Raw genomic sequence first — 25,180 nt, 5'->3', positions numbered from 1 at the left:
GGGTGTGAGCCAAATATCGAAGAATTCGCTTCACAGCTAAGTGATGCGACTCCTTTGGTGCCGCTTGAAATCGAGCACACATGCAAACACTAAGCATAATATCTGGCCTAGATGCACATAAATAAAGCAAAGAACCAATCATGGAGCGGTATACCTTTTGATCGAACTCTTTACCATTGTCGTCAGGACCTAGATGATGTTTGGCTGTCATTGGTGTTGTGAAGCCTTTGCAGTCTTGCATACCGAACTTCTTCAGGCAATCTTTGAGATACTTCTCTTGAGATATGAAGATGCCATTGAGTTGTTGTCGTATTTGAAGACCAAGGAAGAACTTCAGCTCCCCCATCATGGACATCTGATATTGCTCTTGCATCATATATCCAAACTCTTCACTGTACTTCTAATTGGTGCAGCCGAAGATAATGTCATCCACATATATTTGGCACACAAACAGTTCACCATCATATGTCTTCGTGAAAAGAGTGGGATCCAAGGAACCAGGTATGAAGCCTTTGCTCTTCAGAAAGTATTTGAGTGTGTCATACCAGGCCCTGGGGGCTTGTTTGAGGCCATACAGTGCCTTGTTGAGCTTGTATACCATGTCAGGATGTTTTGGATTTTCAAAGCCAGGCGGTTGTGCAACATACACTTCTTCTTCAATCTTGCCATTGAGAAAGGCACTTTTCACATCCATTTGATATAGAAGTATGTTATGATGATTTGCATAGGCCAGCAGTATGCGTATGGCTTCAAGCCTAGCCATAGGGGCAAATGTTTCATCAAAGTCAATGCCCTCCACTTGAGTATATCCTTGAGCAACGAGACGAGCTTTGTTTTTGACAACTTGACCATGCTCATCTTGCTTGTTGCGGTATATCCATTTGGTGCCTATTATGTTGTGCTTCCGTGGATCAGGACGCTTGACCAGTTCCCATACATTATTCAGTTAGAACTGTTGAAGCTCTTCTTGCATAGCTTGAATCCATTCAGGTTCCATGAAGGCTTCTTCAACTTTCTTGGGTTCTGATATTGATACGAATGCGAAGTGCCCACATAAATTTGTTAGCTGAGTTGCCCTTGAACGAGTGAGTGGACCAGGTGCATTGATGCTGTCAATTATTCTGTCAATCTGCACTTCATTGGCAACACGAGGATGTACGGGGCGAAGACTTTGCTCTTGCTGATCTGTGTTGTAGTTGGGAGGAATGTCTTCAGGCTGAGCATTGTCTTCATGTTGATCAGGTGCTGAGATGATAAGTTCTTCTTCAGGATGAGCTTCAGAAGGTATAATCTCTCCAGTTCCCATAAGCTTGATTGATTCATTAGCTGGAACTTCATCTAGCACATTTGGCAGTTGCTCTCTTTGTGAACCATTTGTCTCATCGAACCGCACATCCACTGTTTCAACCACTTTGTAATGAAAGAGATTGAAGACTCTGTAGGAGTGCGAATCCTTTCCATATCCAAGCATAAAGCCCTCATGTGCTTTTGGTGCAAACTTTGAGGTGTGGTGTGGGTCCTTGATCCAGCACCTTGCTCCAAATACTCTGAAGTAACTGACATTTGGCTTCTTGCCAGTTAGGAGTTCATAAGATGTCTTGTTCAGAAGCTTGTGAAGATAAACGCGATTGATTGTATGGCATGCAGTGTCAATGGCTTCAGTCCAGAATTTTCTTGGAGTCTTGTATTCATCTAGTATTGTTCTGGCCATCTCAATGAGTGTTCTGTTCTTGCGTTCGACGACGCCATTCTGCTGTGGCGTGTACGGAGCTGAGAATTCATGTGTGATACCCAAGGTATCAAGATATGTATCAAGGCCAGTGTTCTTGAATTCAGTGCCATTGTCACTTCTGATGTGCTTTATCTTGGCGCCAAAATTGTTCATAGCTCGATTGGCGAAGCGTCTGAAGACATCCTGCACTTCAGTCTTGTAAAGGATTATGTGCACCCACGTATATCTAGAATAATCATCAACAATGACAAAACCATAGAGGCAAGCAGAATTGTAAAAGTTGAGTAGTGAGTGGGACCGAAAAGGTCCATGTGGAGCAGTTTGAAGGGTTGTGTAGTAGTCATGATTGTCTTCGAAGGATGTTTTGCCCTTGTCATCTTCCCTGCTTCACAGGCATCGCATAAGTGATCTTTCTTGAACTTGACGCCCTCGATGCCTAAGACATGCTTCTTCTTCGCAAGGGTGTGGAGGTTCCTCATGCCAGCATGCCCAAGCCTCCGATGCCAAAGCCAACATTCTGAAGCTTTTGCAAGAAGACATACTGCAAGTTGTGGCCCTGCTGAGAAATCTACCACGTACAAATCACCTTTCCGATACCCTTCAAACACTAGAGACTTGTCAGATTCCATTAGTACCAGGCAACGATATTTTCCAAACATTACGATCATATTCAAATCGCAAAGCATTGAGACAGACATTAAGTTGAAGCCAAGGGATTCAACAAGCATGACTTTATCCATGTGTTGATCCTTTGAGATTGCAACTCTACCTAGACCCAATACCTTACTTTTACCAGTGTCAGCAAATGTGATGTGGCTCTTGTCGGATGGACGTAGGGTTGAGTCCATAAGAAGGCTTCTTTTGCCAGTCATGTGATTTGTACACCCACTGTCAATAATCCATTCTGAAGACTTTGAAGACGCTGGTGTCGTACCCTACAGTGCAGTTAGGGGGATAGGCTTCATGAAGAGAATTGTGAAGCAAAAATATTTGACGAACCAGTGGGTTATGAAAACTTAGATCCAGATTAGGACTAATAGGGAGAGTAGCATGCGATTCAGGAACGAAGTACATAATGATGCCATTCGGGCATTTTATCTTGTGCCCTACAAGATTTTTAAGGTCCCCAGCAATAGCGTCAGAAGATTTTGTTTTTCTGCTGGAGACCTTTCCCTGCAAAAGAGAGTTAAGCTTTCTTAACCACCCACATCTTCAAGGGTGGCTTAGAAGCAATAAGTCTAAGTGCAGCATCTGAGAATTTTGGCTTTGAAGCCTTAGCAAACGGTCTAGCAGGTGGACAATAATATTCATAGGAATAAGCAGAATAATTTTTGGTCATATGAACATGACGGTTCGAAGAACCGCTCTCATATTCGTATGCCTGAGTATGGTTTCCCTGCAAAACATTCGCGTTAGTGTGACTCAGGTGAGTCCTCTGTTTGTATGAAGCCTTTGGACCGTATGAAGCCTTTGGTCTGAGGTTTGTCTTCTTCAAGTGAGGTGTCATGAAGACATTCACAGGAAGATTTTCCAGACACTTTTTCGGAACCCAGATCTTCTTCATAGGCGGTCCATTCCTGCAGTTAGTACCAATGTACCTGGCAAACACTTCACCATTCTGATTCTTAAATAGTTTATAGTTTGCATCAAAGGATTCATCAATGATAATGGGGTTAGCACAAGTGAAGCCAGATAAATTGGATGGATCTGCTGAAAGTTCTTTTGCAGCAACCCATGTGGTTTTGGGGTACTGCTCAGGTTTCCAGTAAGAGCCATCTGCGTTTATTTTCCTTACGAACCCAACACCCTCTTTCCTAGGGTTTTGGTTCAGAATCTGCTTCTTGAGGACATCACATAATGTCTGATGTCCTTTAAGACTTTTGTACATCCCTATTTCAAGCAATGTCTTCAACCTAGCATTCTCATCAGCAATAGCAGTGGTATCCTCAGCAGAGGGGTTAGTTACCACATCAGCAGTTGAAGATATTGCAACAGCAGTAGCAGTGGAACATTCAGCAACAGAAGTAGCATTATCACGCTCAATGCATTTAAGACATGGTGGTTCAAATCCTTCCAGAGCGGGACTGATCTGTTCGGCACGAAGTGACTCGTTTTCCTTTTGAAGACCTTCATGAGCCGCTCTCAATTTCTCAAGTTCTTGCTTCCTTTGAAGATAATCATAGGAAAGCTTTTCATGAGTCGTTGAGAGAGTATCAAGACGATCTTCAAGTTCCTGATACTTAACGTGAAGATATTTTATGTCTTCAATTAAGGATTCAGATCGAGTCATTTCAGCACCCAACAGATCATCGCTTCTGTCTAACAGTTTTTGAATATGTTCCATAGCTTTCTGTTGTTCAGTTGCAATTTTAGCAAGTGTTTTGTAGCTGGGTTTTGAATCGCAGTCAGAGTCATCGTCACTAGATGTTTGATAGCGAGTAGTGCGTGAGTTTACCTTGGCACCGCGTGCCATGAAGTAGTAGGTAGGAGTGGAGTCGTTCTTGTCATTTGCATCGGCGTCGGTGATGCAGTCATTGTCTTCAGTGTTGAAGATGGACTTAGCGACGTATGCTGTAGCCAGACTCGCAATGCCAGATTCAGACTCCACCTCCGCCTCCTCAGAAGCGGACTCCTCCTCTGAATCCATTTCCTTGCCAACAAATGCACGTGCCTTGTCAGACGAGCTCTTCTTGTGTGATGAAGACTTTGAGGAAGACTTGGAAGGAGACCTTGAGTATTTCTTCTTCTTCTTGTCGTCAGAATCATATTCTTTGCTCTTCTTCTTCCTTCTGTTCTCATTGTCCCATTGTGGACACTCAGAGATGAAGTGTCCAGTTTTCTTGCACTTGTGACATGTTTTCTTCTTGTAGTCATGAGCAGAACCTTCATCATTCCTTGAGCTTGACCGTGAAGATTTTCTGAAGCCTTTCTTCTTGGTGAATTTTTGGAACTTCTTCACTAGCATTGCAAGTTCTCTTCCAATGTCTTCAGGATCATCAGAACTGCAGTCAGATTCTTCTTCAGATGAGGAAACAGCTTTTGCCTTCAAGGCACGAGTTCGCCCATAGTTTGGACCGTAGATATCTCTTTTCTCAGATAGCTGAAACTCATGTGTGTTGAGCCTCTCAAGTATGTCAGACGGATCGAGTGTCTTGAAATCAGGACGTTCTTGAATCATCAGGGCCAGGATGTCAAACGAACTATCAAGTGATCTCAGCAGCGTCTTGACGATTTCATGTTTGGTGATCTCAGTGGCGCCGAGGGCTTGAAGCTCATTTGTGATGTCAGTGAGCCGGTCAAATGTGTGCTTGACAGTCTCATTATCATTTCGCTTGAAGCGGTTGAAGAGGTTGCGAAGTACACTGATTCTTTGATCTCTCTGGGTTGAGACGCCTTCATTGACCTTGGAGAGCCAGTCCCAGACCAGCTTGGATGTCTTCAAGGCACTCACACGGCCATACTGTCCTTTTGTCAGATGGCCACAGATGATATTTTTGGCAGTAGAGTCCAGTTGAGTGAACTTCTTGACATCAGCAGCAGTGACACCTTCTCCAGCCTTGGGAACGCCGTTCTCGACGACATACCATAGGTCGACGTCAATGGCTTCAAGATGCATGCGCATCTTATTCTTCCAGTAGGGATATTCAGTTCCATCGAAGACGGGGCACGCAGCGGAGACTTTGATTATCCCTGCAGTCGACATAGCTAAAACTCCAGGTGGTTAAACCGAATCACACAGAACAAGGGAGCACCTTGCTCTGATACCAATTTAAAGTGCGTTATATCGACTAGAGGGGGGGTGAATAGGCGATTTTATGAAAGTCTTCAAAACGTGAGAGTTATGAAGACAAACAGCTAAGATTATGCCTATTACTATGCAGCGGAAGTTAGATTACACTAGGCCAGCCATGGTCATGTATTCAATAGAGTGAAAGCACAATGACAAACAACTGCAGTGTAATAAGGATCAGGTAGGAAGAAGTTATGAAGCCAAACAGATCATACATTCACGTTGTGAAGACAAAAGATAGAGCAGGTATGCAATGGCTTCACAATGAGTAACAGTAAGAAAAGGAAGTGAAGATGAAACCAGTGACTCGTTGAAGACAATGATGTGTTGGACCAGTTCCAGTTGCTGTGACAACTGTACGTCTGGTTGGAGCGGCTAGGTATTTAAACCTTAGGACACACAGTCCCGGACACCCAGTCCTGAACACACAGTTTAGGACACCAAGTCCTCACCGTATTCTCCTTGAGCTAAGGTCACTTAGGCCTCGCCCAATCACTCTGGTAAGTCTTCAAGGTAGACTCCCAAACCTTCACAAACTTCGTTCACTGGCAATCCACAATGTCTCTTGGATGCTCTGAACGTGACGCCTAACTGTCTGGAGGATTCACAGTCCTCAAGTGTAATAAGTCTTCAGATCACACAGACATGAAGACCTAAGTGATGCCCAATTTGCTCTGGCTCTGGGTGGTTAGGGCTTTTCTCCTCACTAGGAATTTTCTCTCAGAGGCTTCGAGGTGGGTTGCTCTCAAACGACAAAAGCCATGCACTGAAATCTGAGCAGCCAACCGTTTATGGTTGTGGGGGTGGGATACTTATAGCCACTTGGCAACCCGACCTGATTTGTCCGAAATGACCCTGGGTCACTAAGGAACTGACAGGTGTATCAACGGTCAGATTTTAGACTCTCATGGCAACTTTACTTGGGCTACAAGCAAAGCTGACTTGTCCGGCTCTGGACAAGATTCGCTCTCATTGTCTTCACTCGAAGACATAGGTTTTTAGTTTGGGCATCACTTCAGTCATTCTAACTGGTTCTCCTGGACCCCACTTAACAGTACGGTGGTTCCTATGACTCAACACAAAAGAAAAGGAACTACGAAAGATCTAAGTCTTCGAGCTCCATATGCTTCATAACGTGTCTTCTTTTGTCATAGTCTTCAAAGTGAATATCTTCATGTACCACCTTTGTCTTCAATGTCTTCATACATTTTTAGGGGTCATCTCTGGTAGTAAAACCGAATCAATGAGGGACTTCTACCTGTATTATCCTGCAATTCTCACAAACACATTAGTCCCTCAACTAGGTTTGTCGTCAATACTCCAAAACCAACTAGGGGTGGCACTAGATGCACTTACAGCAGCTGTTAAAGTTCTTTCAAACTTCTCATGCCACTGTTTGGGTGCTTGCTTGAGTCCATACAAAGACTTCAGCAACTTGCACACTTTTCTTTCCTGACCATCTAGTACAAACCCATCTGGTTGTTCCATATAAATTTCCTCGTCCAACTCTCCATTTAGGAAAGCAGTCTTAACATCCATTTGATGAACGAGAAGACCATGCGACGCAGCTAGTGAAAGTAGAACTCGAATAGTGGTCAGTCGAGCCACAGGTGAGTAAGTATCAAAGAAGTCTTCACCTTCCTTTTGGGTATAACCATTAGCCACGAGCCGAGCCTTGTACTTTTCAATAGTACCATCAGGCCTAAGCTTCTTCTTGAATACCCATTTGCATCCTATAGGTTTGCACCCATAAGGACGATCAGTTATCTCCCAAGTTTCATTCGCCAAGATGGAATCCATCTCTCTACGAACTGCTTCTTTCCAGTAGTCAGCATCTTCAGATGCATAGGCCTCTGAAATAGAACTGGGAGTGTCATCTATGAGATACACAAGAAAATCATCACCAAAGGACTTTGCAGTCCTCTGTCTCTTGCTCCTAGTAGGAACTTCATTGTTCTCCTCCACAGGACTTTCAAAGTGTTCCATCGAAATGGTAGGTTCGGTAATTGTAACTGGTTCCTGATTCGATGAACTAGGCATCTCCTGATTAGATGAGGTAGCCATATCCTTCATGGGAAAGATATCTTCAAAGAAAGTTGCATCATTTGACTCCATGATCATACCGACATGCATGTCGGGTACCTCAAATTTTACAACCAAGAATCTATAGCCAATGCTATGAAAAGCATATCCCAGGAAAACACAATCCACAGTCTTTGGTCCAAGCTTCCGCTTCTTTGGAATTGGAACATTGACTTTCGCCAAATAACCCCATGTTCGTAGATAAGAGAGTTTTAACCTTTTCTTCTCCCATTCCTCGAATGGAGTTATCTCTTTGTTCTTTGTGGGAACTCGGTTTAGGACATGAAATGTCGTCAATATCGCCTTCCCCCACCATGCCTTGGAGAGACCCGATGTGTCTAACATGGTGTTAACCAAATCAGTTAGAGTACGGTTCTTTTTTTCGGCCACCCCATTTGACTGAGGTGAACAGGGAGGCGTCCTCTCATGGATTATACCATGTTCCGCACAAAAAGCATCAAATTCATTGGAAAAATACTCTTCACCACGGTCAGACCTAAGCCTCTTGATTTTTCGATCAAGTTGGTTTTCCACTTCAGCTTTATAGATCTTGAAAAAGTTCAAAGCCTCATCCTTAGATTTCAGAAGATACACACGACAGTATCTAGTGGAGTCATCAATTAACGTCATGAAATATTTCTTTCCACCTTTTGTCAAAACACCATTCATTTCACATAGATCTGAATGTATGAGCTCTAGTGGTGCAAGATTTCTCGTTTCCGCAGTCGTATGAGACTTACGAGGTTGCTTAGCTTGCACACACACTTGACACTTAGATCCCTTAACAGTGGTGAAACTAGGGATTAACTTCAACTTCGCTAGTCGCGACATGCAACCAAAGTTAACATGACAAAGACGTGAATGCCACACATTTGATTCACTATTGTTGCAAATATGATTAACAACTTTATTGCAAACGTATGATAAGGATAAACGAAACAGGCCTCCTGACTCATAGCCTTTACCAACAAAGGTTGCATACTTGGATATTACAAATTTATTCGACTCAAAGACAAGCTTGTAGCCATCTCTACACAAAAGAGATCCGCTAACAAGATTTTTATTGACAGAGGGGACATAATGCACGTTCGTCAGCCGCATGATCTTCTCTGAAGTAAACTTCAGATCGACCGTGCCAACACCACAAACAGAAGCACTTGAACCATTACCCATCAGCACGGTTGAAGTCCTTGCGGTCTGATAAGACGAAAACATGGAAATATCACCGCATACATGCACATTAGCACCCGTGTCAATCAACCAATCAGGAGAATGACATACTGAAAGAATAGTGGGGACTATACCATACCCAGCATCCTTCATGTCAGTGTCTCCAATGACAACATTAGCGGTCTTGCTGCCTTTCCCAGGGTGACGCTTGTCATAGCGATTAGGGCAACTAGGAGCCCGATGATCAGGATCCCCACACACATGACAAGCACCTTTCTTCTTGTCATTCTTCTTCTTGAAGTTCGTGTGTTGCACAGCCTTGTTCTTCCCATCAAACTTTGCTTTACCATCAAACTTGCCCTTGTTCTTGAACTTGTGGGGCTGGAAGTTCTTCTTCTGTACCAGATTGGCACTAGATCCTCCCTCAATACCTCGAGCACGTGTGTCCTTTGCTCTCGCCTTTTCTTCACATCAAGAGTACCAATGAGATGCGGAACGGAAAACTCCTGTCTCTTATGCTTCAATAAGGTAGCAAAGTTCCTCCACGAAGGAGGAAGCTTAGTGATGATACCTCCGGCAACAAACTTGTCCGGTAGCATACAGTTGAAGTGCTCAAGTTCTCTAGCAAATGACTGTATCTCATGAGCTTGCTCAACCACGGAGCGCTCTTCAGTTATCCTGTAATCATAGAATTGCTCCATGATGTACAGCTCAGTGCCAGCATCCGAGACCCCAAACTTGGCCTCGAGCGCATCCCACATATCTTTTCCATTATCAATTGACGCATAAGCATCAACTATGTTCTCACCAAGAACACTCAAGAGAGCAGCCTTAAACAGAGTATCCATTTTCTAAAAAGCTTGTGCCTGTTGAGCATCAAACTCCCCTTCAGGTTTGCCAAGAGTGGTGTCATAGCAACTCATGGTTTGAAACCATAAAACTGCTCTCACACGCCACCTCTTATAGTGGATACCCTCAAACATAGGAGGTCTCATGGAAGCACCAAAACCACTTGGGGTAAATTGCCTATAATAAGGTTTTTGGATTGTTGAAAATATGAGCAATTTACCAAATGATTTTGTTAACAGAAATATTAGATAAAGCATGACTAATATAGCCACGATAAAGCAAGTCATGCAATCTGACGGAGAGAAAGTAAATAGCATCTGCATATATGAACTTGAACTGAACACATCTAGGACAGACACTAGATCATATTGCATATATGGAGTAGAACCTAACACATCTAGGGCAAGTACTAGTACGAGAAACTGTGGCAGGACATCTGACAGAAAGAAGAAGAACACATACGGGACAGCAGCAGTAGAAGCACTGGACTTGGGGTCGACATCCTCTCCAGCCATGTCGTTGCTGAGGTAGTCGACGTCGGGGAAGAAGTCATCGTCGGGGAAGTAGTCGTCGGAGTCCGTGATGAAGAAGCCAGTAGTCGCGCAGAGCGCTCCCCAAAAACCTTATCACCCTTCTCCCGTACATGACTCAAAATGTGCGGTTCCGGAGGCCTACTGTCCCGACCTGCGGTGCACGCCGCAAGCCGGGATGGGAAGAACGTAGCAGCAGCGCAGTGCTCGGAACTATGTGGCGAGAGGAAGAGGAGCTTCTGGTGTATCTCTCTGAAGAGGAGCGACTTCTCTTATATAGGCACAGGAGAAGGACGCGAACAGGCTGCGGCGGGAGGGAGACGAAACGAACAGGCAGCGGCTGAAGAGGCGCGCCGTTCGAATTCAGTGTCCACTACAGAAAACGTTTTATTCGTATACCCGTCGTGCGTGGCAAAAATTTAGACATCGGCTCATTCGTGCCGAGGCGAGGCGGGGCGGGCTGTGGAGGAGGAGCGTGCGTGGATGTCCCTCTTGTTCTCATCCTCATACATGTGGAGAAAGAGCCTCCCTTATAAAGAGGTCCAACTCCCTCTAAACTAGCAATGTGGGACTAAATTTTTGTTCCACCTCTTGCCTTGCACGTATGGGCTACGTGGGCCTCTAGGATTTATTAAGATTTTCTAAAACTGCTATTGGGCTAGGCCCAAAATAGACAAAATTCCAGCATATACATGTCAATGCAACTAATAATCCACAACAAACATTGCATCATGTGAACAATCACTCAATCTAATTCATCCTATATCCATTCATTCATCTAAACAAAATGCATTCATGCAAGATTGTATATCCATATAGCATACTTATACTTTATTCATAAGTTCGTAGACAGGAAACAATTAAGATCATTTAGCATGTGGGCATTGATCGATGTTTAACGTACTAAAGGCTACCAAGGCGCGTCATGAAGAAGGTTGGCCAGTCTATCTCCATAGGCACGATTACATTACAATCACGAAAGCGGTCTGTCACCTCTTCTAATGTCGTTGTGTTGAGATGAGCAATGTACATGCCCCCGCTGGCGTAATCTGTGATGAGCAGCGTGCCGCTCCTCTCTCCCGACCAAATGCATGACGGACATCCACTCTGTTGGATGACCTCGGACAGTTTTTGGTCTATCACCCTAGTGCGGAGCCACTCTGCATCGCCATCTCTGCTCCGGTCTTTGTTGTCTTGTTGTTGTGTCCAGATCTCTAGCTGGCGGCCACGGTACACACAAAGCGACAAGAGTGCGCCGTCTACCGTGGTCGAGAGACGGTTCAAACGCATGTGGTCAGCCATAGTCGGTGGGACGAATGGACACACGAGCTTCGTCAGGGAGACGTGGCCTGTCTCGACGTCGACGTTGAGGACGTGGAAACGGTGCGAGTTGCTGACGCACAGCCAGTGCGCATTGCCTCGGCACATCACGGCGTTCTCCTCCTCCATGAACCAGATTTGATGCTCCATCATGTTGAAGCACTTGGCGGGCGCGCTCCAGCTCCGCTCGCTGGAGGCGAATCGGTGGAGGTTGAACTGCGACTTGTACTTGTCGGCGCCGATCAATAGGACTCTGAAGGCTGGCCTGTCCTCGCCGGAGCTGCTCAGTATGATGGCGCGGCCGCAAGGGTCAGAGTTGCCGAACCGGCAGCTGCAGTCCAGCTCGGGCAGCACGTCCCACCTGCCGGCGAGCGTGTCGCACACAGCCAAGCGAAGGACATTGGGTTCCGGGTCATCGTCGTGTGGGTACAGGCGCACCAGGAGGAGGCCGCCGCGCGTGACGAGCGGCACAGCACGGTCGACGACGGGGGCGTCGGTGTTGGGGACGAAGGACGTCAGTGGGCGGCGATCAGGGCCAAACAACGACGAAGGCGACGAGGGCGCCGGAACGAAGGCGAGCTGGCTGGAGGAGTCTGTGGGGCTGGTCCCTGGGAACCTCATGACGAGGGATCTCTGAGTGAAGAAGCCAGCCAGGGAGGGCGGCCACCGGCGCCGGAGGAGGAAGGAGGGCTCGGCTACGAGGCGTCGCCAGTGCTTGCACGTGGCCGCGCAACGGAAGAGGGTGACCACGTCGTCGAGGCGCAGGAGGATCTCGCGGACCACGTCGTCCGGCGGCGTCTTCATGGACTTCGCCATAGATCGATCTTGCTAGCTTGCACCTGCCCTGCGACGAACTATAGGACGGATCGAACATGTATATATCTGCGATCGAGTACGTGACTACATAGGACACCGATCCATGGACGCATGCTAGAGAGCTTGCCTTGCGTAAGATACGATCGATAGGATTAATCTGTGTCGTACTCGTACGAGAACCGGGGCATCAACATGCAAGAATCATGAGACGGCCCCTCGTAAGAAAAAAAAAAAAGAATGCCAATAACGGCCGGATGTTCAGTCTCGAGCACCATTAGCCCGAACGTTTCATTTGGCAGGCAACGGAGGATCGATTGAACGATTTGGTTTGCAAAAATGCTACACCTACTCTCTTTTTTGCGAATAAAAAATGGTACACCTACGTAATGTCTTACGAAACTTTACGTAAATCCTTTGCACGCTAATTAAACTGCCCCCCCTCCGGCCGATTTTCAGGGTGGGCCTACGCCCCCAAGTAATACCCAATATAAAACTGCCACGTCTGATTTTACATAAGGTACATAAAGATTTTTACTGTAGTCCCAGTGTAAACAGTAAGTTCACCCAATCGAGAAAGCTTTTTTTTAACATTAGTATAGACACAACGATTTACAAAGTCACCGTAGGCGCCTCGTCGTCGACGGGAACGTCTCTCCCACTGAATGCGCATCGCCGGAAATCCTGAAATGAATTCAGGAATAAATGCGAGCATCAGAATTTGAACCCTCGTGGGCTGGGGATACCACAGTCCCTCTAACCATCCAACCACAAGTTGGTTCGCCAATCGACAAAGCTTGTCGCTAAGAAAAAGAATGGACGGGCCAAAAAAATGTCCATATTTGAATGCATACAGTAGAAGACCTTTAAAAAGGCCAAAAAGGCATAAAATGAATAGTAGAAAATTTACTATTATTGTACACGTGACTATATTACATCCATTTACAGAAAAAGGCGCGTCCCCATGGAGACCTGACTGAGGTGGTGTGCCAGCCATGAAAACCTCTCCATACGCGACTGAATCCCACAGCTATCTTCCTCCTTAGAGTCTGACTCCAAGACAGGGAAGAGCGAGTCCGAATCGATCATCCCAACGAGTTGATTCACAGAACGGCCGAACTGTGGGCGAGGCTTACCTGAGCGCTTCCGACAATGAGGCGTCAGCTGAGCCGGCTGGTGCAAACCAACTCGTCGGCTTCCGGCTTTGCTCCATTGGCTTTCGACGAGGCGCTTGCTAAGTCGGCTGGTGCAAAGCCAGAAGAACTGCGGGAGCATCATGCCCCGTAGGCCCTGTAGTGGATGCTCCCACGTGTCGGCAAGTCGACGTTGTTCAACGAGGCATCGGGATGCCATGCCGAGCCATCAATGGCGAACTTGAGTTCGTCGAAACGAATGTTGTCGGCCGAAACTGGTGAAGAAACCATCTGCACCATGTTGTCGATAGACACTTGCCCCAAGGTATATCGATCAGCATGAGTGTAGAGACAATTGTATCTATCGATCAGTATAGATGGAAGTATGCTCAAAGGATTATACATGTTCGGATCCTCTGCGGTGGAGGTAATACCCTACTCATGTGTGCTGTTCTTGATCTCAGCGTATGTTACAATGTAAGAGCGTTGAACCCAAAACCCAAAACCCAGTGCCCTACTCCCGACTTATATAGAGTGCCCTAGGACGGGTGCCGTAATGGGCTGGTATGAATGCTATTGATGGTTGCATGCATGACCAATTGAACGTGCCTATTACTGCCTGCCACCACTGGCCGCAGGACCATCAGCACATGGGCAAGGAAGGGGAACGTCGTCGCGCCGCCACGGCCCAGATCCATGCACCCAGGGACTCCTAAACAACCGCCATAGCTCCACCGCCATGCCCGATGCAAGCGCCTCGCCCTGACCAAGGCACCGCATTCGGCGTTGTAGTGCGCCCAGCCGAGAAGAAAGATTGAGTCCCCGCCGCTGTCTACGTCTTGCCGGCGGTGACTAGGGGTGGGTGGGGGAGAGGTGGAAGAGGCAGCCCTAGCTTTCACCCTCCGCTCGTGGGAATAAGACTTTTTTTAAACAAAAACAAAAGAAAAACGCCGGGTGGGCCCCGGGGTTCACCTTTTTTTTTAGGGTACAGGGTTCACCTGGTTGACTGGCTGGACTTCCTTCCAAGAAGAAGAAAAAAGCTTTGGACACATTTCACGCTCCATTAGCCTCTTCACTCTTGCAGCTGATCAATGGAGCTACCGACGCCGAGAACAACGGCAGCCGTGCCATGGTTGCTGCTTCTCTGCCTAGCCGCCACTACCGGCATGCCGCAAGCCCTTGCGCAGCCGCCTACCTCAGGTATGTTGAATACTTATTATGCCTGGGCTACCAAGTGGGTAGAAGCAAGCTGCAAGCTTAACTGATTGCATGCATGGTTTGTACGTACTACATTCAGGTTTCATAAGCATAGACTGCGGTCTCTCAGGAGAGAAACAGGCTATGTGGACGATATCAGCGCTCTATCACACAGCACGGATGCTGGCTTCATTGACGCCTACGCCGGCTCAAACCACAACATCTCCATTCAGTACATGACCTCATCGCGAGCCAACAACTGGTGGTACAACCTGCGCAGCTTCCCCAGCGGCGCGCGCAACTGCTACACACTTGGTTCACTCGTGGTCGGGCTCAAGTATCTCATTCGCGCCAAGTTCTTCTACGGCGGCTACGATGGCCTCAACAGGCTACCCATCTTCGACCTTTACATAGTGTTGTAATTCAGAAAATTTAACTGATTGATTAAATTGTTGAAACAGGTACCCTGATGATCCGTATGACAGGTTGTGGTTCCCTTTTCGTGACGCAACAGCTGACTGGGCTGAGATATCAACGGGGATGAAGGTGGAAAGTGATGACGGCCAATTCCAGCCGCCCCAAGCAGTGATGCAGACGGCCATCACGCCCAAGAACATGTCCAAGAACATAGATTTTACCTTGGACCTCCAGAGTACATCCATATCTTGTACTTCTCCGAACTGCAACAACTCCCCAGCAGCAATGCATTACGGGAGTACAACATCTATCGGAATGGCATCTTGTCCTACAAAGCCTACACTCCGCCATACCTTGCCGGGAGATGGTTGTTCTCAACCAAGCCCTTTCAAGCCAGCCAGTACATGCTCTCCCTCAACGCCACCACTAACTCGACGCTGCCACCCATCATCAACGCCATCGAGCTATTCTCCGTCATCCCAACCACCACCATGAGCACCGACTCAAAGGATGGTGCGACCATACACACATACATGATCTATCTAGCCCGCTGGTCATTATCGTTTATGCATGTTATGTTACTGAAAAAACCTACAAAAAATGTTATGTTTCTGAAAATTATCTTTGGTTTTCTAGTATCTGCCATCACGGCGATCAAGGAGATGTACCAGGTGCAGAAGAATTGGATGGGTGACCCGTGCGTTCCCGATACTCTGGTCTGGGATGGCTTGACCTGCAGCTACGCCGTTTCTAAACCCCCAATTATCTCAAACGTGTAAGTAATTCATACACCTGCTCTACTCGATCAGTTATGCTGTGCGGTAAAACTGATCAACCACTTTGCTCTTAATATGTAGAAACGTCTCCTTCAGTGGTCTGAATGGTACTATATTACCTTATTTTGCAAATCTCAAGGATGTCCGATACTTGTATGTTCCGTGCCATGTATATTATTCTACCCTCCCTTGTAGTATTCTTGTTGGCAAAAGTGGTAAAAGAAAATATCCGTTCCATATGCGTTGCAGGGATATGTCAAACAATAACTTGATAGGTTCAATTCCAGATACCCTTTCACGATTACCATCATTAGTGTTTTTGTAAGTTTCACCACTATTGTGATCAAGTTGATTTTAATGTTTCCAAGCGTTTTTTCTCCACTCATGTAAATAGTATTTTATTTTCTATAGAGATCTCTCGAACAACAAGCTCAATGGGTCAATTCCTTCTGGACTTCTCAAAAAAAATGAGTAAATAGCACTGGCGGTCTAAGAACTTGCACCGCGGGTGCACTTAAGTCACACTACTTGCAAACCGGAAAAATCCGTCGTAGAACTTGCGTTGCGGGTGCAATCAAGTCACACACACCAGCTGAACCGCGCCGTCGCCCGGTTTTTTCTGTTCTTTTGCACAAAAGACCTTCCCAATATTGTGTGAGGGCCGTATTGCAAAGTCGCCAGATCTATAACCGCATCGAACCCTAGTTCCCAAATCAAAACGAAATCCCTAGCTCTCGTCCCCTCTCACACCTTCCGGCGACGCGGACAGATGGGCGGCGGCAGCGGGAGCTCGAGCGGTGGCGGCGTTCCTTCTGGCAGCAGTTGTTCCTCCTCCGTGGCCGGAAGTAGCCATGGTGCCGCCATCATCGTGGCGGGCAGTATGGCTGGCGCGGGCGGCAGCGAGGAGAGCGTGGCGCTGGCGAGCCGCGCCGCCGCCGACGTCGGCGATGGCAGGTCTTCGGCGACCGCCGTTTCATGGCCTCGCATCCGGGACTCGCGTATGTTTCCTCAAGAGGTGTGGCAGCGGGGCGAGCCGGAGATGCGGCCGGAGCGCGGGCGGGTTGTCATCGCTCGCACTGTTGGCATGGCGGCACTCGAGCGAGATTTCTATGGCCGTGTCCTGTATGCCACCATCATTGGACAGCCGCGGAGCGTGGTGACGCCGGAGGCACTAGCGGCGGCGATGGAGTCTCACTGTGCTGTCCGACGGACGACAACTAAGGTGGAGGTCACTTGCCCACCATTCCATTTTTTCGTTCGCTTCGATTCGACGGATGATTGCACTCATGTGGTGCACGCGTCAGAGCAGCTTCGTTGCTGTGGCAGCAGGATTTCTTTCCAACGGTGGTCAAGCTTCTCGCGTGGCAAGCCGGGGAAGCTCAAGTACAAGACGTTGCTGACTTTGGAGGGGCTGCCGGAGGAGGCTTGGGATGCACACACTGTCAACCTGGTTCTCGCCGGTGTCGACGGCGAGCTCATTGACATGCTCCCGGCCACCGACAAGTGGGTGTTGCCAGTCACCGCGTGGATGCGCAACCCTTCTGGTGTGCCAAAGTTGCTCACCGTGTCTGTTCCTGCAACTCCTATGGGGCCATGGAAGCCAGACTCCGACGACGAGAATGCACATTCACCACCGGCTCCAAATTCTCCCACAGAGCATGCAACCGTAGATTTTCCAGTGATTATGCATGTCAAAGAGGTCGTCGACCGTGGCCCATTGCTAACTGAAGGCTTGGCTATACAATTTCTCCCTGATGAAGATGAAGACCTTACCCGCAAGCATACTTTCAGCACATGGCGCGGCAAGATAGATGGCACTGGCCCTGGTCAATATGGCCAAGCTTAATTGAGAAGCATTGTAGCTGAAGTACCTATCATTGTAATTTGAACTAGCTTTGCTTGTACCCTATTATGTCTGTTTCTGTTAGTTTCTATCAGTTTGGTTATTGTCAGTTGTCAGTTTGTAAAACAATTCTGCAATTTGTTTATGCACTTTCTAGCAATGTTGAACCAGTCTACTCTCACATATGCTTGTTGTCTTACATCAACAAGTTTACACAGAATGATAGCATGCAAAAGACCACACCAACTAGTTCAGTACATAGTAGTAGTACTTAAGTTACAAAATACCAAAACAAATGCATTGTAGCAAGCACTTCTCCAACTCATTCTTCATCTGCTGGAACATGTGTGGTTCTGCTAGACCCTTCTCCAAGTAGCAGCCACTTCAGTCCCTTTGTTTTTGTTTTCTTGTTTCTTGTTCCTCTTCTTCCTCTTGTTCCTCTCACTCTGACTTGTGTTTGTGCAGAAGCAGTACCTCTTCCAGCTCCTCTTCCTCTGCCTGGTGCTTGTGCAGAAGCACTAGCTCTTCCAGCTCATCTTCCTCTGCCTTGTGCTTGTTCAGAACCAGCACCTCTTCCAGCTCCTCTTCCTCTGCCTGGTGCTTGTGCAGAAGCAGCAGCTCCTCTAACTCCTCTTCCTCTAGCTGCTATGTTGGCCCTATGCTCAACTACAAATGCACTTTCCTTAGGAATTTGGTGTATCCTAGTAACAGGAATTCCTTGTGTTGTTCCCTATACAAAGAAACAATGGTAATGTCAGTTTTTCATGAAAATGCAATTTTAAGGAATAGAATATTGTGAAATTGTGGCACAAGTACCTCATGTGATAAAATATGTATCATGTTGTCTTCAACCTGTGTTGGGTCAAGATCTGGCCTCAAAGTTCTGTTCTGAATGTGCTGCACATCATACAAGAGCATGTCAGTTATTGTTATGTTTCTTTTGTTTTAGTAATTACTAATGTAAACTTACAGTTAGAATTATAGGGAAGTCAACATCTCCATTTTCATCAATAACCATCTTTGACTTCTTTTTCTTAGCTTGCTCCCTCATTTGCTCTATTTGCTCCCTCATTTTGTCAGTGGGCTTTCTCTTCCTTCCCCTCCTACTATGTGATTCTGGCTGCTCAGTTGCAACATTTTCTGTTCTGTCATGATCAGGTTGATCACTTTCAACATTATCTGTTCTGCCATGCTCATGTGGATCACTTCCAAAGTCCCTAGTCTGCTCATGTTGATCTTCCTCTTCTCTTAGTACAGCAGCTTTCAACTTTGAGCAACCACTTCTGTTATGACCAGCTCCTTTGGAATAGCCACAGTGCATAATAGCCCCATGTCTACTGAGTTTAGTGCCATCTTCTGTCTCCTCTGGTTGCTGCCTTCTGTTCTTTCTTCTCCTTCCAGCTCTTTTCTCATATAGTGGTGGCAATATAGGTAGTGCATCTACATGTGGCCACTCATCTTTGTCCCTTGTAGGATATACTTGAACTCCATAAGCTGACAAGTATGTTTGCACAGAGTAGCAAGAAGACAACATGGTTTCAGGTTTAATCCTTTCATGTCTACAATAGGCACAAGCATGGCTGCAAGGAATTCCAGTGAGTTGCCACCTTCTGCAGGTGCATGCATACATATTCAACTCCACTATGTATGTCTTGCCATTTGATAAGACACCAAAGACACCCATCCCTGACGCTTCAGGGTGACAATTGGCTGACAACTACATTTTTTCTTAATTTGTCTCTAATTTTTGGAGTTATGTTGCCTGTCCACTTCTCAGTGGCCTCCTTTTTCTTTGACATATGCCTATGCATTATCTGTGATTTAATCCTCTCAAGCATGGTCAACACAGGTAGCTCTCTAGCTTCTAAAATGTACCTACAACACAACATTTTGACAAAGTTCAGTTTCAGTTACTATTCAATTTCTGACAAAAATCAGTTACTGTTCATTTTCAGACAAAATTCAGTTATTGTTCATTTTCAGACAAAGTTTAGTTTCAGATACAGGATTAAGTGGTATTACCTGTTGAAAACTTCACAGGTGTTATTCAACAAAATGTCACACTTGGGAAAAACATCAAAAAAGGCCCTTGACCATTGATTTGGAGGCTTATCTTCCAACCAAGCATAAGCTTCTGGATTATCTTCCCTCATCTTCTCCATATTAATTTCAAACAAGGTTGGAGTGGTTGATTTGGCACAAGTCCATAGTTGTTGTCTGATTGTCTCACCTTTGTGTGCTGAGTGCAAGTTTTGGTACAAGTGTCTCACACAAAACCTATGCTCTGAGTCAGGGAACTGTTCATTCACAGCTTTTATGAGCCCCTATGTGAGAAAACAACAGAATTATCACACTAGTGCAAGTAAGAAGCAAAACAAAAAAAGAATGTAAACAGTAGCTGAACCTATGAACAGTATCTGAACCTATGAACAGTAACTGAACTTATTATACCTTCTGTTTATCACTCATAATACTGAATGTGCTAGTGTTCATTATGTTAAGATCCTGCTTCAGTGTAGCAAGGAACCATGCCCAAGATCCATAGCATTCTGTCTCCACCACTGCCATTGCAATTGGATATATTGAATCATTTCCATCTATACCTACTGCTGTAAGTAATTGGCCACCATACTTTGTCTTTATGAATGTGCCATCAATACATATGATTGGCCTACATCCCTTCCGCCACCCTACTTTGCAAGCTGCCAAACTGAAATAACAAGTACTAAACAACCCATTCTCCAGGTTTAGATAGAAAGATGAACCTGGATTGCTATGTCTCACTTCCTCTGCATATCTCCAAAGCAGTGAGTACTGCTTCACCTCATCCCCATGCACCACTTCCAATGCTGCTTTCCTAGCTCTACCTAGCTTGTGTCTGCTAACTTCCATGTTAAATTTCTTCCTAACTTTCCTTGAAAATGTAGCTAGAGAAATCTTCTCATTATCTCTGAACTTCTCCACATATTTGCTAGCAAGAAAGTGGGCTGTTAGTTCTTTGACATCCCAGACCTTCTCACAAGTGTGCTCTGCAATTAAAGTCTTCACAAGAAAAGATTGTGTCCTATTGTCATTGACAGCCACTAGTTTCCAAGGGCAACCCTCTTCACACACTGCCTCAAATCTTTGTTTATTATTTCTTTTCTTCCTAATTTGCACCCTGTTCTTCACTGCATACTGTGCTACTACTTTCCTAAGGAGCTCCACAGAATCAAAAACCATGCCCAGCTTGAATTGAGGGTTTTCCATGTCAACATCTGGGTTAAATGGTTTAAACCTATAAATGGGTTTCTCCTTCTTTTTTTTCTTCTTATACTCCTCATCATCAGAGTCACTTTTATGTTTTCTATCCCAGTCATCCTCTTCTGGCAGCTGCAAATCATCTTCATACACATCATCTGTCCCAGAAACATGCCTGTACTCAGCACCAATACTTTTGCCTTTCTCAATCAAAGCATCGTGCACAACAACATCTACATTCTTGTCATACTCCTCATCATCCTCCTCCATTCCATAATCACTGTCATACCAAGTAGGATCTATGTCTAAATCACATTCATACTCTTCTTCTGAAACTTCTGAATTTTTTGATATATCTGCATCTTCTTGTTGCTCTGAATTTTCTGCCTCCTCTGACAGTTTCTCTGTTTTCATCTTCTTGTCCTTTCTAAGTGGACTAAATATAACTTTGGGTAGAACAGGGCAACCTTTGAACACAATGTCATCTTCCTCCTGCATCTCAGGTTTTCTGATATGCCTGACAAACAAAACCAGTACCTTTGAGTGAACAGAGGCTTTGGCCATCTTCTGACAGTGAACTTCCAGGATGATTTCCACCATATCTGCAAGTGTTTTTCCAGGTGGGCACCAATACATAATTTTCTCATGATCAGGATCATTCAATTGTGCTAGCATGTAGTAGATGCAGTCACCGCAAAACGTTCTTCTGTCCAAATTGTCAAACCAACATATCTTCTCATCCAAATATGTCAGATTCACTCCCTTCCCCACAAAAAAACCCACCATGATGCACCTCCACACTGAATTTCACTGATTCATAACCTACATTCAACAATGGACAGTGCATTCAATAAATACATTCAAAAAACACACTACTAACCCTAGCTGCCATCCCCAAAAATATTATGTGATACAAATCATAGATGAATACCAACACACCCTAACTACTACTGCTCATTGAAGTCATAAAACTACTAAGATGCTCCAGCGATCATCATCTATTGTCGAAGGAAGAAAACCCTAACTAAATTGGGGAAAAACTTACCGTATATCGGCCTCCCATGCGCTTCGGTCCTCAGGAGTGGCAACTCCATCGCTGGATCCACTGTCGTCGCCGATGACTGACTTGCCGCCGACCAGCTCGCCGCGCCAGCAGCGCCGCCTGTCTCCTCTCCCATTGGCGAAGAACACGAACAGGCAGAGAACAGAGGAAAGGGGGGCTATGCACTTTTTGCCCTGGATCCAAGGGTCTTTGTGCAAAAAAATGATGCAGTCCAGAGGCCTCACGTGCGCCGCGCGTGACAGCGAAACAGAAAAAACCGGGTGACGGCGCGGTTCAGCTGGTGTGTGTGACTTGATTGCACCTGCAACGCAAGTTCTGCGACGGGTTTTTCCGGTTTGCAAGTACTGTGACTTAAGTGCACCCGCGGTGCAAGTTCTTAGACCGCCAGTGCTATTTACTCCAAAAAAATTCAAGATGGCTCCTTGGATCTAAGGTCATTTGCTTCTTCTTTTCTTCTACTTCTTTGGATTACATCAAACCTGGTTGTCAATAAGTTTGATTAAGTAACTTTAATTCATCTCCTTTTAGGCATGGCAACAATCCCGACCTCTGTTCTAATGGCAACTCATGTCAGCCTGCTGAAGGGGACAACAAGCGAGGCGACAACAAACTAGCCATCCACATAGTTGTTTCTGTAGTTGTGATTGTGGTGTTAGTATTAGTGGCGATACTCTGCTTTTGGTTGCAAAGAAGAAGAAAGCAAGGTGAGTCTTTTGAACGAGCAGAAACATTCTCTGGTCCACTTCCCATCTGCGCAAAACACGATATTGATGTTTCTTGCGGTATTCATTGCCTACATAGGATCAATCAAAAAGTCTGTAGAGTTGACAAATGATGGAGATGGAAATATCTCACTTGAACTTGAGAACCGTCAGTTCACGTACATGGAACTGGAGATGATAACGAATAACTTCCAGCGACTGCTTGGGCGAGGAGGGTTTGGATATGTCTTCCACGGCTGCCTGGAAAATGGCACTGAGGTGGCAGTAAAGTTGAGGTCTCATTCTTCAAAACAGTTCCTCGCAGAGGTAGTACTTCTTGTTGCTAGACATAAATTTGCACCAGAAATTTCACTAAGTGGTGATCACTTGTCCAGGCTCAAGTTTTAACACGGATTCATCACAAGAATCTGGTGCCTATGATTGGTTTCTGCAAGGATCGGGAGCACCTGGCACTTGTCTACGAGTACATGCCTAAAGGAACCCTACAAGAACAGGTTGCAGGTATGCAAGTCTTAAATTTTTTTAAGAGGAACAAATTTTAAATTTGACAGCATAGCTCTAGAACTTTATCAGTATCCGCAATAAGATATGTGCGCTACAGCTTGAGCACATCCAAGTCCAAAATGATGAAGTGTTACTTCTGTTATATATATATATATATATATATATATATATATATATATATATATATATATATATATATATATATATTGCAGGACAAGACAACAACGGACGAGGTTTACCCTGGAGGCAAAGACTCCGAGTCGCACTTGAATCAGCGCAAGGTACACCGCTAAAAACTGCAGTCACCTACTGCTGAACATGTTGTGCTTGAAGAATCGTGAGCATTGGTTGGAACGGTTATGTGCAGGGCTGGAGTACCTACACAAGGGGTGCAGCCCACCTATAATTCACAGGGATGTGAAAACTGCCAACATCTTGTTAAACGAGAGGCTGGAGGCCAAGATTACCGATTTTGGCTTGTCCAAGGCTTTCAACAACGATGACACCCATGTATCCACGAACACATTTGTCGGGACACCCGGATATGTAGATCCAGAGTACGTTGGTCTCTTCCGCTCTCCTCCAAAAAAAACATATGCGCATCAAGTATTTCTAGTAAATGTGCATGTCTGCAGGTATCAAAGAACAATGCAGCCATCCACCAAGAGCGACGTGTACAGCTTTGGTGTCGTCCTGCTAGAGCTAGTCACTGGGAAGCCAGCCATCCTGCGCAACCCCGAGCCTATCACCATCATCAACTGGGCGCGACAGCGGCTTGCGCGGGGCGACATTGAGGGTGTGGTGGACGCACGTATGCAAGGTGATCATGACATCAATGCCATTTGGAAGACTACGGAAACTGCGCTCAAGTGCACTGAGCAAGCACCCGTGCAGCGGCCCTCCATGATGGATGTCATGATGCAGCTACAGGAGTGCCTCGATCTCGAGGAGGGCTGCACAGGAGGTGACAATGGATTCTACACCGTTAGTGGCATTGTTGGCATGAACCCAGACATGGGTTACAACGCCACCACTAACCAGTCCGTTGATGTGAGCCAGAACAATGCTACTTTGAGATAAAGCATAGTTATACTAGAGGGCAACCAATGGATAACGATCCTGCATCTACACGATGAAGACATCTTTGCCAATCCATTCCAATAGCCGCCATGAATTCTCTTCTTTCATGATCAGATCTCTACGAGATTTTTAACATTTCTTTTTCGTACCTAGGTTAGTAATGTTCTTGCCAAATGAAGTGCATGCTTCAATATTTTCTAAGTAAGTTCCTTCCAGTTTGTGAATCTTTCTGAATTGTCTCCTGGATGTCCATACTTCAGATCAGCATTACTCGACATATGACAGATAATGTGTTGGAATGAATGAAACGAAACAAAAAGGGAGGGGGTGTGTGCTAAAGGTGAGTTTATGATCTTTTAGTGAGCCATGTGATCAGAAATCCGCAGAAAAGAAGTAGTATTTCACTCACACAAAGTGCAATATTCCGATTCAGAGTTTCCAATCAAAGTCCAGGAATCTTCTGTCTCTAACTTCCCTCAAAATGGTTGTGACTACCAGTACCAGGTACCAGGTCCCAATCAACAAGGTTGCATCATCGCTCAGCAATCTTCTACTATCAAGAAAATACAGTACCATCATTCCACAATTCAGCACTCTGAATGTACTGCAAGGTTAGAAATTACAAGCGAGACATTACCAATTTGAGATCAGTCGCACTTAGCAGGTTACTCTTCAGATCTGAATACATGTATCAAATCCCACCTATATTCAAGGAGGCCCTCGCTCAAGAGCTAATCGAAAAAGTCACCAGAAGCTACGCGCACCTGCATCAGGCAGCTGCCGCGACCGCCGGAGAAGAAAACAGTACGCGCGGCCGGAGCCGGCGAGCCGAGACTCCTCCCCGGAGTGAAGCATCCAGAGAATGCTGCGCCGCGGCGGACGGGTTGCTGTGGTGATGGCGGAAGCGCAAGGGACCTGA

The 25,180-nt window shown here is 45.8% G+C and overlaps 2 protein-coding genes and 1 pseudogene across 2 annotated transcripts; 1 reads left to right on the top strand and 2 right to left on the bottom strand.

The window, feature by feature from the left end:
• Positions 1-14,510: 14,510 nt before the first annotated feature.
• LOC125546612 lies at positions 14,511-25,055 on the top strand (annotated as a pseudogene).
• Positions 17,829-19,336, bottom strand: LOC125542683. The gene is made up of 3 exons (XM_048705818.1): positions 18,623-19,336; positions 18,469-18,549; positions 17,829-18,382 (listed from the first exon to the last, which is right to left on the bottom strand). Exons 1-3 carry the CDS (start codon positions 19,334-19,336, stop codon positions 18,185-18,187), a joined length of 993 nt encoding a protein of 330 aa, XP_048561775.1. The 3' UTR covers positions 17,829-18,184.
• On the bottom strand, positions 18,896-22,133 carry LOC125542682. Its single transcript, XM_048705817.1, has 4 exons — positions 21,938-22,133; positions 20,104-21,714; positions 19,675-19,976; positions 18,896-19,527 (listed from the first exon to the last, which is right to left on the bottom strand). Exons 2-4 carry the CDS (start codon positions 21,676-21,678, stop codon positions 19,347-19,349), a joined length of 2,058 nt encoding a protein of 685 aa, XP_048561774.1. The 5' UTR covers positions 21,679-21,714; positions 21,938-22,133; the 3' UTR covers positions 18,896-19,346.
• Positions 25,056-25,180: the final 125 nt, after the last annotated feature.

This window comes from Triticum urartu, chromosome 3 (assembly GCF_003073215.2).
Source record: "Triticum urartu cultivar G1812 chromosome 3, Tu2.1, whole genome shotgun sequence".
Classification (NCBI taxonomy): domain Eukaryota; kingdom Viridiplantae; phylum Streptophyta; class Magnoliopsida; order Poales; family Poaceae; genus Triticum; species Triticum urartu.
The sequence above is the reverse complement of the archived record's forward strand: the minus strand, read 5'-3'. Positions and strand labels throughout refer to the sequence as shown.

What these genes read in the sequence shown, in the direction of transcription:
- LOC125542683 (XM_048705818.1), bottom strand. Translation starts at nt 19,336, where the DNA reads ATGGGTGTCTTTGGTGTCTTATCAAATGGCAAGACATACATAGTGGAG. An exon ending in ACTTCCCTATAATTCTAACT is followed by an intron (nt 18,550 to 18,622) that starts GTAAGTTTACAT and finishes TATGATGTGCAG; the next exon opens with CACATTCAGAACAGAACTTT. An exon ending in TACATATTTTATCACATGAG is followed by an intron (nt 18,383 to 18,468) that starts GTACTTGTGCCA and finishes TTCTTTGTATAG; the next exon opens with GGAACAACACAAGGAATTCC.
- LOC125542682 (XM_048705817.1), bottom strand. Translation starts at nt 21,678, where the DNA reads ATGGTGGGTTTTTTTGTGGGGAAGGGAGTGAATCTGACATATTTGGAT. An exon ending in TTATGAGTGATAAACAGAAG is followed by an intron (nt 19,977 to 20,103) that starts GTATAATAAGTT and finishes TTTCTCACATAG; the next exon opens with GGGCTCATAAAAGCTGTGAA. An exon ending in ACCTGTGAAGTTTTCAACAG is followed by an intron (nt 19,528 to 19,674) that starts GTAATACCACTT and finishes GTTGTGTTGTAG; the next exon opens with GTACATTTTAGAAGCTAGAG.